Source organism: Cololabis saira, chromosome 4 (assembly GCF_033807715.1).
Source record: "Cololabis saira isolate AMF1-May2022 chromosome 4, fColSai1.1, whole genome shotgun sequence".
Lineage (NCBI taxonomy): Eukaryota > Metazoa > Chordata > Actinopteri > Beloniformes > Belonidae > Cololabis > Cololabis saira.
Genome location: NC_084590.1, coordinates 19,440,287 through 19,454,422, shown reverse-complemented (window position 1 = coordinate 19,454,422; position 14,136 = coordinate 19,440,287). Strand labels below are relative to the sequence as shown.

The following is a 14,136-nucleotide window of genomic DNA, read 5'->3' as shown; positions in this document are numbered from 1 at the left end:
CTTTGTTTGTGTGCAGGCTCACACAGCACTCAGCCGACATCCTCCATTCCCCCTCCCTCGAGGTAAACATCCAGTCAGTGACTGCGTTTACATGGCAAGTTTAATTCCTCTTTAATTAGGGCTCGAGCACTGACAGTGCGAAGGCCCTATTGTATCTGTAGGAATTTTTTTTTTCTCTTTTTTATTTTTCTCCCGACGAAATGAGGTCCTTTTTGCCCCCCTAAACGTGCCCCAAAAGTCACCAAATTTTGCACGCAAGCCAGGCCTGGCGAAAAATGTGATATTTAATGGTTTGCATTAATGGGCATGGCCTAATGGCTCAACAGCGCCCCCTAGAAAACTTTGTGCCTCAAGCCCCACAATACGGTTTGACGTACATGCACGAAAATCGGTACACACCTGTATCATGTCGCAACTTAAAGAAAAGTCTCTTGGCGCCATGGCCGAAACCGAACAGGAAGTTGGCCATTTTGAATTAATTGTGTAATTTTGGCGCAATTTATGCCATTTCTTCGGCCGCTTCTTCGCCCAAACCATAAACGTGCAGCCAGGTGTGTTATACATCAGGATAGGGTAATCGCTTTTCCAAGTCTTTTATCCCCTCTGCTGTCCGGCTATCAAATTTAACCTTATGAATTTGTTTGGTATGTGCATTTAGATACTGTGTACCTTCTAGGAATTATATCATCCGGTGTTTGTATAGACTGTTTTTAATTTATTGGTATCAGTACTTTTTAATGCAACAAATTGCAGATTTTGCACACAGCTGCCAACTTTCTCTGTGTTTCTATTGAATGTGTTATGTGTTTGTTATGTGTGTGTTTGGGCGCGAGCTGCCTAATCAAATTGCCCTTCAAGGGATAAATAAAGTTGTCTTGAATCTTGAATGAAAATGTGCGTCTCGATCCTGCGATGACGGGCATTAGTTTTCTCAGTCAAAAGCGTTACCGTGGCGACGATAGGCGCCAAAAAGCGCGCCCCCCCTTCTTCTGATTGGTCCATATTTGATAGTCCCTATTTTCTGGCATAACTTTTGAATGGTATGACATAAAGAGTCGTGGGTGGTGTCATCGGACTCGGTTTTGACTCCTTCACCTTAATTGGTGAAAATTAGCCCCGCCCCTTCATCTGATTGCTCGATATCTGATAGTTCCTACTTTCTGCCATAACTTTTGAATGGTTTGACATAGAGAATCCTGGGTGGTGTCATCCGCTAAATGTCCAGGTCTGAAGACATCTACATGCAAGTCATACAAGCGCTTCCACTGCAGCACGCCTGAACGTGCACAAGGGTGCGAGGGCCCGTTCATCGCTGCTTGCAGCTTTAATTCAGAATTAAAATTAAATCCGATTTAAAATGAGTTAAAATTACCATGTAAACACCTATTTCTGAATGAAAAGGGCCATTCTGAATTAGACTTAATTCCGAAGTAAGTGGCTGGTTTATTCAGATTTTAAATCCGAATAGAATAATTCCGCAATCACTGTGGACTGTCGATTCAATGTTGGGTTGATGAAGCACAACTTGAAAAAAAAACGTTACTGTCGCAGGAGTATTGGTAGTGCTATAAGGTTGCTCTATGTAAAGTAGTTGGGGCTCCATGACTGCAGAAACTTTGAGACATGATGCAGCAGGTAATGATGATGACATTACTTCAGGTCTTTTTCTTAAACTGACGGAATATACCTTAGAGAAGGTGTTTTCAACTCATTCATTATTATTATACCACGGTCTGTGTGAATACTCGAACCTGATTGGCTGGCAGGTGGAGGTTATAAGTTATAACCGACACCTAGAAAATAAGTTCGGTCAAATTGCCTGATAACTTTAATATCATTGCGCTGGATCAACTGCCAGGTGGCAACCACAGGACGGCGACATGAGTGATTTTGTAAACTGTAAACTGGCTAGATCATGTCGGTGACGGGTCATCGCTGTGAGAGCAGCCTGCAGGCTTACTGGGCTCCATCAGTACAGGACAGTACAATGCTCCGGGAAGCTGCGGCGAGGATCGCCACCCACAGACATTAAATATTCCTCCATCAAATGCAACGATGATGGACATGCCAGTATCTCTTTCCAATTTCACAATTAATGGAAATGTAGCATTTAATTTTAAGTAGTTTCTACTTTGGGATAGCCGACCGTCTTGTTACGTTTATTTATTTGAATGATTGATAATATTTGTAGCTTAATAAAACGATTTAGGAAACTATCTGTGGACTTTGATTCTTTGAAACAAATATAGGCTATTTACTGTTTGTTACTGATCTCCTGTTGCTAAGTCGTATCTCTGGTCCGTCCTAGTTACTGGAGAAGTCAACACTGTGTCCATTGCATAAGGACCTTATGGGATGGTAGTGATTGTTCCAGGTATTAGTCAGACCCTCAGGTGCTACTGTTAAAAAATACAAGGTTCCAACGGCTGCGGACGAGAGATAAAATAGTCCGCTCAGCCGCTCCACTGTGGCTTGTTATAAAACTAATGATTTCAACTGAAAACACATTAAAGCATGAATAACTGATTTAATATTTATGTTTTTTGGTAAGTGACCGTGGTATAAGCGGGATAATGCTCTTCGCAGAGGCACACCCCCGCGTCGTCCATATATTTCTGATAATGTACACCTCGTCGGGCATTATCTATCATAAGACAATTATTAATAACTCTTTAATAACTGAACAATAACTCCCTTTGTTGCACATAACACTCTGTTTTACCATAATTTACAGACATAAGGCGTTTTTAGATTGAATCCCGGGATCGCTGGATGATGAGTGCGTGTTTAACACGCAAGGTGTGTTATTTGTCACCTCAGGTCTGAAGGTAAGTTGAGGGGAGGGAAGGTGAGTCTGGAAGCATTTTCCACGAGATAAAAAAGATAAAAAGATTTTTTCTCTCACAATAAAGCTTTATATCCGCAGAACAAAACATCACCTGTGCAGGCGTGTAGAATGATGTATTATCCCAACATCTGCAGGATGAAATGCGCCGTCAGACAGGTGTAATTTTGAAAATGAAGATGGATGAACATCGGGATGAGTGTCTTTGGTGGTTGCGGTTTATGGCATCCTCAGCTCCAAGACTGAGGAGCTTGTGGATCTCCTTGTCTCCCCAGTTACTCATCTTGCAAATAAAGACCCTACCTGTGATGTCCTGCTGTTATTTGAATGTTGATTTTAAAGCATATTCAGACAGTCAATAATTAGATTTCAGTGACTACATGTCAAATTTTGAGAAGTGACAAAATTGGAGAATGGTGTATTGGCCTATATTTCAAGCTGCCATGGGAACAGTATTAACGGTAAGCATTACCAGAGCTTTCGAAAAGCCCTAAAGGTTTTGAGCTGTCAAGGAGGCCTTGAGATTGATGAAAGATAAGACATTTTTACTGAGTGATGCAGCGTGTCTTCACGCATCTTCATCTCATCGTCGTTTCTCCGTTCCCAGGAACACAAGTACACGCGTTTTGAAAAACTGCCCTTTTTTCAAAAGTCTCTGTGTGAAGCTTACATTGTTGATTTGGTTTATCATCTAAAAATATCAGATCATCACACAATATAGACTGATACAGGTTGAAGTTGTAATATACTATCACTCTATGGATCGCAATTGCCAAAATTATGGCGGGAAATAACTGACATGTGCATTTGGACGAGATTAAAATGATCTCTGTGTTTGCTGAAATAGGGTAGGTGATCTGGATCGTAATTTATACATTACAAATCACAGACATGGCACATTCAGACAGGATTAAAATCCCATATCTCCTCGTGATTATTACAAATTATCGCAGGTCCCCAGATCATTTTAATCCCGGGAGAATGGGGCCTTAGACAAAGATACGACTTCAGACTCTTGAAGGTTGTGACTTGGGGCTTGGATATGTGTACTTCAAACCTACTAATTTAACTTGTTTCTTAAAACTCTTCACACACACACATCAGATGTTGTGTATGGTAAACTGATATACTTAACCCTTGTTTCATTCATTCTCTTCACTCTGTCCCCCCAAAGATTACCCATAAAAATCTTTCTCAGTGTTGTAGAAGAGGGAGAAAATGAAAATATTAGAAATAAATGTTACACGTGACTACCGTTTTTACCTTGTTCCGCAGAGGTCTTGTTGTTGCCAGCAGTTGCTCCAGATCCTTGTCTCTACAATGCAAAAACAAAACAGAAGAATTTGCATATTTTCTTGTTCAAATAACTACTAAAATCACATGATTTTTGTACAACAACTCAGGAGTTTGTCATCAGTAATTCAAATGCCACTGCTTTTGTGCGCTTCAGTAATAATGCCCTGACATCTACAGGAGTCTGCGCTAGCATGGTCACTTTAGCCTCCACATACCACTCAGGCTGCAGGCTGAAGGTCCCATGACAGTAAAAATGTCTCCATAAACATAAAGCATGATCTGGAGTGACACAGTACCTGAGGTATCGCTGTTTCCAGACACGCCAGGACTGACATGAACCAGAGCAAATGATCTGTTTCTTCTTCTACTGTATGTACAGATATTTTTTTATTCTTATAAAATGGTTAAGATGTTACATAATAAAAAAGTGTAGTACACCCGTCTCACAGCAAGAAGTCTCACAGTTGGAAGGTCCTGGGTTCAATTCCTGCCGGGGACGCTGTGGGCGCTGCATAGACGTAGCTGATGTTTGCATAGAGTAACTGACGTTTGCATAGATTTAACTGACGTTTGCATAGAGTAACTGAGTATTTATAAAAAAAGTTAAATGTTTTCAAACATTATTCACGGTTGTATGTTTGTATGTTTCCGATTTTTCTAAATAAATATTAAGCAAATTAAAGCAGTTACTGAGGTCCCATGAAAACACCTTTTTTCATTTATGATATTTAATTGACAATTCACTGTGGCATAACATTTTATGCTATTAAAACCATTTATTGCAGACATACATCATTCTTACTCATTTCTAATGCATGAGGAGGCGCATTTAAAACCGTATGTGCACTTGTACTGAATATAAATGAATATAAATGCTGTTTTTACCTTGTCAGATAATATTAATTACACTCGTTTCAATTCCCTTCCCATTACAAGATAATGAGGTGTTAAAATGGATGGACGGAAGGTTGTAATCAAGAAAACTGCATGACTGTACAAAAGGAACAAACTTGTTGGCTCTGCTGTCTGGAGGACCCAGGCAGGTGGTGTGTTTACTCTGCTGTACAACAAATGACTTTGCAGGTGTGGTGCTGCATAATGGTATACGGCCACTCTTAACAGACTCAAACATAATCATTGTACCTTTGCATTTTAATGCAGCAACATTTATCTAAATGTCAGCTCTGGTTGTCCCACAGCCATTTATTATTGCTGCATTCCAACCACACTCGCTTTCCTCTTATTAAACTGCAAATGGGAAGCTGATCTCCAGAGAAATAAAAACCTGGGCTGGCTGTTTTATTGTTTTAATGTAGGTTGTTCCCAATATCGTTTGTTGTGACATACAATTTGGTGTATGTGTAAGCTTACATTTCTGGTGAAATATGAATAAGCTGAATTTATGGTTTAAATTACTTTCTTACCTCTACTGGAAAAAATAATTTTCCAGTGATACTTTTGATGCATAAATATAAAAGTTTGTTTGAGGAGAAAAGAAAACTATTATACATCTGTTTGGTAAAGTTGTTAGTATTTAGACAGGTGCCCAGAGCCGTACGGGCATGAAGAGGGAGTACAGAAACGCACAATACTACAGTACAACTTTAAATATGCAGCAGAGCCAAAAGGAGGGAGGAATATAAAATGACTGAGGAAAAAAAGTAAAGTGAAAGTATTGACTTGATGAGTTACACAATTATCTTTGAAACCACAGTATCTAAGAAGCACTGGGGAGAGTTGTCATGAAGAGTTATTTAACATTCTGTTTATGTTTGAGTTGAAAGAGATAGTTTCATCCACTCAGGCTTTGTGTATAAGAGTATAAGAACAAGTATATTCACCAAAATGCCAAACTGCACAATCTCTCTTTAGAGCCCCAGTATCGATTTATCCATTCACCTATCGCTAAATCTGCTTTGCCCCCATTCAGTGCTGCAGGACAACGGAGCCCAGTCAAGCAAGACACAGGGCACACACTGGACAGGTTTCTAGCCCACAGAAGTTCCCCAATGGAGGGCAAACAGACAAGGGCACAGAGCATTTTAGGACTCACCAAACAACCAAACATGCCAACTCCACACAGCAGGCAGTAACCAAGGTTTGTACTTGAGGTCTGCTTGTGTGCAGTAGTTATTTCCTCTAGAACCAACATCACGCTGGTTAGATTAAGTCGATTTCATGACAAACATTCCTCGTGAACAAAAGTGTGAAGATTTTTAATGAAAGGCTGTTGAATGAGGATACTTTTGAGAGCTTTTTAGGCTATCCGGATCGATTTTTAAAAATCCTGTAGTATATATAGTATATGGCACTTTAAGGGTAGAACATCTCAACCAATCTAGAGCAGAAACACTAGACCAATTTGAGTATTGAAGAAAATACAATATTTAGCATGGACAACATTCACCATTGTCTATAAAATCAATGCAGCGATGGTATCAAATGATCCTCTTGTTGCTGTTCATCCATATCAGCCCAAGCTAATTAATTCAATATTATCTATTTCAGTTCCTATCCTAAGCCACTGTTTGGGAGTGCTTCGGTGGCCCATTTATCTGCACAATCACAATCAAATTAGTGCAGAGACCTTTGAAGTTATAACATTCACTGCTCCAAAAAATACCCATTTATTTTATAAAGTACAAACTGTGGAGGAAATGCCCCCAACCAAAAACCCCCAGAAACTGGCCAAATGCTTTAATTAAAAATGAATATTGCTGTGTGATTTCCTATGTAATTTCCATCTGAAACCTCAGATACCCGGTGCGATCAGAATGAGTCAGTTTGAGCTTGGCCAAACCAATCTCCTTTAAAATGAATGCATGAATTACAAGCAACCTTATCGTGAACATGCGGGCGGATAACATCTCTGCTAATGTCTCCATATAGTCTGGGGAGAAGCTATGATGTTGGTTTTTCCCTGTGTAGTAAGGAAAATGAGGAGGAGGAGGAGGAAGAGGAGGGGGAGGAGGAGGATGAAGACAGCAGAGCAGGATCAATATATACCCTCTGCAGTGAAGATGTGTTATATTGGCACAAGGAAGATGAACGACCAGAAGCAAGTGTTTGACCGCCTCTTCTGGGCTGGTGGGGGAGGGAGAACAGTGCTGGGTGGGAGGTTTAGGCTGCAAATACTGTACATCTGGTCAGTGTGGCTGCCTTCTAATGTATGCTGCAGCCTCATAGACCAAACCAATAAAAACCAACGATGTCAAGAGTCACGGCTGCTGCTGGAAATATATTGTTCGTAGTAGCTGGTGGAGGAGATACAATGAAATCAACATGGAAAATGGCAAACAGTAAATGCAAAGTCAGAGACCATTATGTCTCAGATGGGGCTTGTAGTGAAGCTTGTGTCTGATTTTCTATAACACCAGGGTAATGAAACAAATTTTCTGTCGATAATATACAAAAATGTTTCTCTGTTGCAGTTAGGATTTAGTTTTTTCTTCTTCAAAGTTTTGCCACCAGAGCAAACACTGTGGTAACAAGATTGAATGTCTGCATTGTGGGAAGAGATTTTTTATTTTTTGCTGTAGGACTCCATCTCACTTGTCACTGCGTTAGGTTTGAATGCTAGAAACTGTTTAGTTAGTATTAAAATAATGTCAGAATGTCAACACTGTGTGTTGAAAAGGGATGTAAAAGGGATAAAGGGTAGCTTTTGTGACGTTCTGGACAAGAACCCTGAGCAAGTTTTCATGTCGTGACATGTGATCAGATCAACAACACGACTACTACCATGATTAAAAAGCAGGAATATTTCCAGACTTGCATTTCTTCTGTTGGATTTGTAACAACAGGAGCCATACATCATCAGACCTTAAAATGCCTTTAGGCTGTAAAGAAATAGTTACATAATTTACTTAACTGGCCATTTCCTTAAAATTACAAAATTAATTGTGCGATGAACGGGCCCCCGCACTCTTGTGCATGTTCAGGCGTGCTGCAGTGGAAGCGCTTGTATGACTTGCATGTAGATGTCTTCAGGCCTGGACATTTAGTGGATGACACCACCCACGAGTCTTTATGTCAAACCATTCAAAGGTTATGGCAGAAAGTAGGAACTATCAAATATGGACCAATCAGATGAAGGGGGGGGCGCGCTTTTTGGCGTCTATCATCGCCACGGTAACGCTTTTAACTGAGAAAAGTAATGCACGTTGTCGCAGGATCGAGACGCACATTTTGATGTATAACACACCTGGGTGCAAGTTACGGTTCGTGCGAAGAAGCGACCGAAGAAATGGCATAAATTGCAGCAAAATTACACGATTAATTGAAAATGGCCGACTTCTTATTTTGTTTTGGCCGTGGCGCCAAGAGACTTTTCTTTAAGTTGCGACATGATACAGGTGTGTACCGATTTTTGTGCACATTAAACCGTATTGTGGGGCTTGAGGCACAAAGTTTTCTAGGGGGCGCTGTTGAGCCATTAGGCCACGCTCATTAATGCAAACCATTAAATATCAAATTTTTCGCCAGGCTTGGCTTGCGTGCAAAATTTGGTGACTTTTGGGGCACGTTTAAGGGGGCAAAAAGGCCCTCATTTCGTCTGAAAAATAAAAACGAGAAAAAAATAAATAAAAACGAGGAAAAAAAAATTCCTAAAGATACAATAGGGCCTTCGCACTGTAAGTGCTTGGGTCCTAATTAAAGCTGCAAGCAGCGATGAATGGGCCCTCGCGCGTGCAATTTCCACCAATAAAGGTCAAGGACTCAAAACGAAGTCCGATGACACCACCCATCCTTCCTGTTTGGTTTCGGCCATGGTGCCAAGAGACTTTTCTTTAAGTTGCGACATGATACAGGTGTGTACCGATTTCCGTGCATGTACGTCAAACCGTATTGTGGGGCTTGAGGCACAAAGTTTTCTAGGGGGCGCTGTTGAGCCATTAGGCCACGCTCATTAATGCAAACCATTAAATATCAAATTTTTCGCCAGGCCTGGCTTGCGTGCAAAATTTGGTGACTTTTGGGACACGTTTAGGGGGGCAAAAAGACCCTCATTTCGTCGAGAGAAAAAAAAACAACAAAAAAAAACAAGGAAAATGAGAAAGATTTCTACAGATACAATAGGGCCTTCGCATTGTCAGTGCTCAGGCCCTAATTACTAAACCTGCCTAATTACTAGATCTGCATCATGTGCTGATAAAGTGTCCATTTGTGGTTTGGTACACACCGCAACAGCTGAAAAAAATGTCAGCAAAGAGAACGATGCAAATACTAACGTTGTATTGACTTATTACAGCACTGTTTTTCAACAACTATTACATATTGCTTGTTCCAGCTACTTCTCAAAGGGAACACGAGTGTGAGGAAATTCTTTCATTTAGGTACTGTATATTTGTCTACTACCTGGGGGATTTAGCTCCAGTTACTTTCATTGCAGCCTTTTCACAGCTATTCCCTCGCCTGTTCAAAGGTTTCCCATTTGGTCATGTCAGAAAAGGTTTCCATGCTTTTAATAGCTGAGGAGTCGAGCAGGCATCATGTTATGTGTCCTCTTTTCTGAGCTCTTCTCTGCATTATTAATCTGATGCTTTCAATGAATTTCAAACAGTGTGAGCGGCGCTTTGATGCTGCGGAGAGGCATGTGTGAGGAGAGGGGCTTGAAGCATCCCCGCTAACTCAGAACACGACAACTGTGCCTTTTGGGGGGAAAAAATCTCTGACAGAAAAAAAAAGGAGTTAAGAAAACTCCTTACTTGAAGTGTTTGAGATACATGAGACACAGTAGGTGATGTTTACATGTCATGTCATCAGAACAATACTTGTTCAATCTCTTCATTTGTCTGTTAGGAAAACCATGAAAGGAGACAACTTATCACTTTGCTGTGTGTTATTTCACATTATAGTCGCAGAGTTGAGTTCTCCTCCAGCCTGCCTGCAGCTCCAATGGAATATCACAACCAGATAAGTGCATTGCTTTGTTTTTCCCTGCCACTAATCCCAGTTCAAAGACAGTATCCAAGTCTTTCCAGCAGCATTTTGCCATGACAGACTATCTCTAGCTGCTCCTTCACATCGTGACTCCTAAAAGTTTGCCGTCACACCTCTACAGTGCGTAATGCACAACAGTAACTTTCTGCATGATGAAACTGCATCCACCTCATTTGCATTGGTGTATGCTTCTGGAGCTTTAATGTTGATGTAATGTTGCAGATTTGTTCAAACATGACCAATTGCAATTGCTTTTATATCAGTGAAACATTTCCTCTCAGCCTATAATTTGATTAACTGGCATGAAAAAGTTAAAATGCATGACAACGTCAGCTTAACCAAAAAATTCAAAAAAATTAAAAGAGAATATCAGATCTCAAAAGTCTAGCAGCAAGCATCGTTAGCTTCCACTTTAATTTGAAAGTGCTTGATAAAAATAAAACTATTTTATATGCAAGTTGAGCTTCTTCTTTCTCTTTTGCCCCCCAACCATTCGCAAATGTCTGCACTTGCAAGCAGGCTAACATGATAAGAACAAGCATGAAAACAATGTATTTCCTCTGAGAAGGAGACCTTGGGTTCTCTGCACATATATGGAAATGATCTACATACATCAATAATCAACTTTATCAATCAACTTTTTCAAATTGAACAGTGTTGAGACAGAAATTCTTCTAAAATCCACTCTCTTTAATCCTTCCCTCCCCTCATGTTAACAGTCTAGGAGACATCCTTGACAGCACTCTGTCTTTCACTTCTCACATTAATAATGTTACACGATCTGAATACTTCCACCTACGAAACATCAGCCGCCTCCGTTCATCACTCACACCCAACAGCACTGCAGTTCTTGTTCATGCCCTAGTCCAGTGGTTCCCAAAGTGGAGGGTGCAGAGCCACTGCGGGGGGGTGAAGTGCTCCCCATCCTACTTCCACATTGAGTTTTATTAAAATTAGAGCACAAATAAACATATTTACAGCCTGGTTCAATCAAACCGTTTTGGTCTCAGTCATTTGATTTCACACCCATGAAAAATCAGAGAGGGGTGAACCACACGAAGAGAGTTTATATCAAGCAATAAATGTATTTCTAAGATGATTGATTGGCAGTGGCCTCAGCAAATTGCTAGCAGCTATCACTTCCTGGTCCATAATGATCACTTGTTCACGCAATGGTCATATTTGATTTAAAGTCAAAATGTTAAATAGTATATCCTGCTGTACATGACTGATGGCAGCTCTGCCGATATGTCGCCAGGGTTTGGCTAAAGGATTTGGGAGATAAGCTAACTTTGATTGACATGCAGTGGGTGAGGTTCCCAATGAAGATGGCTGCGTTCCGTACGTAGGAAAACGGGCTTCAAAACCGGTCTTCAGGTATACCAGGCAAATGCTTGGGACCATGAGTCAGAAGGGGGTCTTTAAGGGCTAACCACCATTGAATCGCAACAGGGCAGTGACACTGAGGAGAATTTTTAATGACCTGCAGAAAACTCCCTAAAGAGGCCCTTCTTGTACCTCGGCTCCTGCTGCGTCTCATGTAAACAAACCTGGTGAGAGCGGGTTTATCAAAATGAAGAGAAGCTATCCATCTGGTATTGAGAAATAAAAGTAAAAAAACAGGAGGATCAAAAAAGCGTCAAGAGTAGTGAGTGGTGCAGATAATACATAAGCTAATTTAGCTCAGAGCCTGTCCTGCTAATGTTGAGTGTCACATTAAAGATCAGTGCAATCAACTTGTTTACTCATCTAGCAGGCTGAAAATGAAATAACTATCTTGGACAAATCTCATTCTACAGCTATCAAATCAAATACTGTATGTGTCCAATTAAACTGAACTGTCAAGCTAAGAAGCTAAGTTATAGAAGTAATTGGCAAGAGATTTTGGTGCATGGATGGAAATAATGAGCGTTGTGTGCCAGTGGTGGTTATATCTTATTTTGAAATAATACACATGTACACTATTTTTAGGAAATGTTACATTTTTCATATTTTTCATTAGTGTGAGATTATTTACTGTATGAGGTTGATTAATTAGTTGGAGGGGCCCCCTGTGAATTTTTGCTCAGGGCCCCAAGAGACGCTCGAATCCCTTTCTGAGCATAAAGGACAGGTTTTTGACGAGGCTTGTTTGACGGAGAGTCGTTCTTGTTTTTAAGCACATTTTGCAAAGACACATTTTTTGAACAATGTATGATAGGAATGAAACATTGTTACACAGTAAAAAAAAAAAAAAAAAGAAGAAACCTGTTACACTGAACATATTTACACTGACAGCAAAGAGTACTGTTTCACAGTAAATAAAACATTTACACTTGCTATAATTACATGGTAAGTATGGTATGTTTTGTTGTTTAAAATAAGTTGTAGTTTATTTTATTGCAACCTGTGGTTTAGAGGATTTTAATTTCAATTGTTCAATTGTTTAAAAGAAGTTGGTGAGATGTGAAATAAACTGTAATGGAGTTTGAAAACAAAATATGTGTGTCTGTTTTTTGTTGTTTTTCTTTTTTTTGTGAGGGGGGGCAGATTTTCTTAAAACCAAAGGGTGTCCCACCAGAAAGAGTGAAAGAGTGCCCAAGTCTCATCCTGCATTGATTGCTGTATTTCTCTTCCTGTTGGTTTACCACACAAGTCCCTACATAAGTTATAGCTCTCTCAGATTTGAGCTGCTTGTATCGCTCCAGAACTTCTGCTTCCGAACGCATCACACTCATCCTCAAGCAGTTTCATTGGCTTCTGGTTGGATTTCAAAATTCCGCTACTTGCCTTCAAAGGCCTCCACTATCTAGCTCCTTCGTTCATACCTTTTGCTATCTTACGCGCCATCTCGCACACTCAGATCTTCCTCAGACTCCCTCCTCTCCACTCTCCCTGCCCGTTCATCTTCTCTTAGGGTGTAGCCACTCTGCTTCCTCCACCGCTCCTAACATCTTGTTCAAATCTGTCTGTTTGATCTTTGCAGTCTGCCAGTAAGCTTTCAGACAGGCGTCATAGTGGATTTTACAGCTGAGGTATTGTCAGTCATCTGGTCTCACTGAGTCAGTCATTATGATCAATAAGTCAGAACTCTGTTCATTATTAAAGAATCCAATGTCCACAAGTTGCTCAGTAACATATATTTGAACTGGTTTATAAAACAGTCGCATATTCACTCTTTTAGGCATAGCCAAAGACGGTCAAATTTCCTGTCACAAGGTTTTGACTGCACTGGCCTACAAACTAACAACCTTTGGGTTCCAGCTGTCTCTTTAGCCTCTGGAGCACAGATGCCCCCAAAAATAACTATGTTATGCTCTCAATGTGGGTTAAACAGGATACAACTTGGCTAAGAGTCAAGATGGGCCTTGAGGTCCTTTGGTTCATGGCGAGTGAGCTCAGCTCAGCACGGAGGTGATGAGGAGCTATCACCCTCCCGAGGGCAGAGGAGAGCAGACGAACCGTTCCGGCTGAGCAGCTCTGGATCGGAGCCAAGTTGCAATAACAGTGGCTTGATGAGTGAGATTACTAAGGGGGTGAGGGGCTATCCTCACTCTGCAGATCAACCTACCTATGGTCACTCTAGCGAGCACCTGTAGACACATCACATCATATGCACAGACACACCGGGTCCCAGACTGCGAGGAAGACAAACAAGTAGACTCAATCAATCAAGCCGAGAAAAAAAGCCATTTAATTGTGTGATGCTGAAGAGAGAGATGAAGAGCAGATAAATACATGTAGAGCTTCTCATTAATCGTTAGCAGGGCCAGATATACACAAGGTCAGCAAACATTGTTTTGATGAGTTTTTTGCCTTTGGGTTAACAACGCACTCCTAAGTGAAGAGTACAGAAAAAACTCCACAGTGACTGCAACAGATTTTTTCTTTTTTCATCTAGGCTTTCAATTAGCTGTACGATAAGGGGAAAACGGCACAGATGAGAATAAAGACACACAGTCCTTTCAAACACAGGCTGAGTCAACCGGAGTAACAGAAGATCCAGTGTGCACTTCACTGAAAAGACATTACACATCAGAGAAATGCAAATATGTTCCATCTGTGATGAAGCG

The 14,136-nt window shown here is 40.7% G+C and overlaps 1 protein-coding gene across 1 annotated transcript in view; it reads right to left on the bottom strand.

Moving 5' to 3' along the window:
• The window catches only part of pcp4b (Purkinje cell protein 4b), a 45,796-nt gene that overhangs the window by 11,721 nt on the left and 19,939 nt on the right, over positions 1-14,136 (bottom strand). Inside the window, exon 2 of the mRNA XM_061720265.1 lies at positions 4,109-4,160. Coding sequence (XP_061576249.1) covers positions 4,109-4,160 — 52 coding nt within the window. The remainder of the gene's footprint in view (positions 1-4,108; positions 4,161-14,136) is intronic.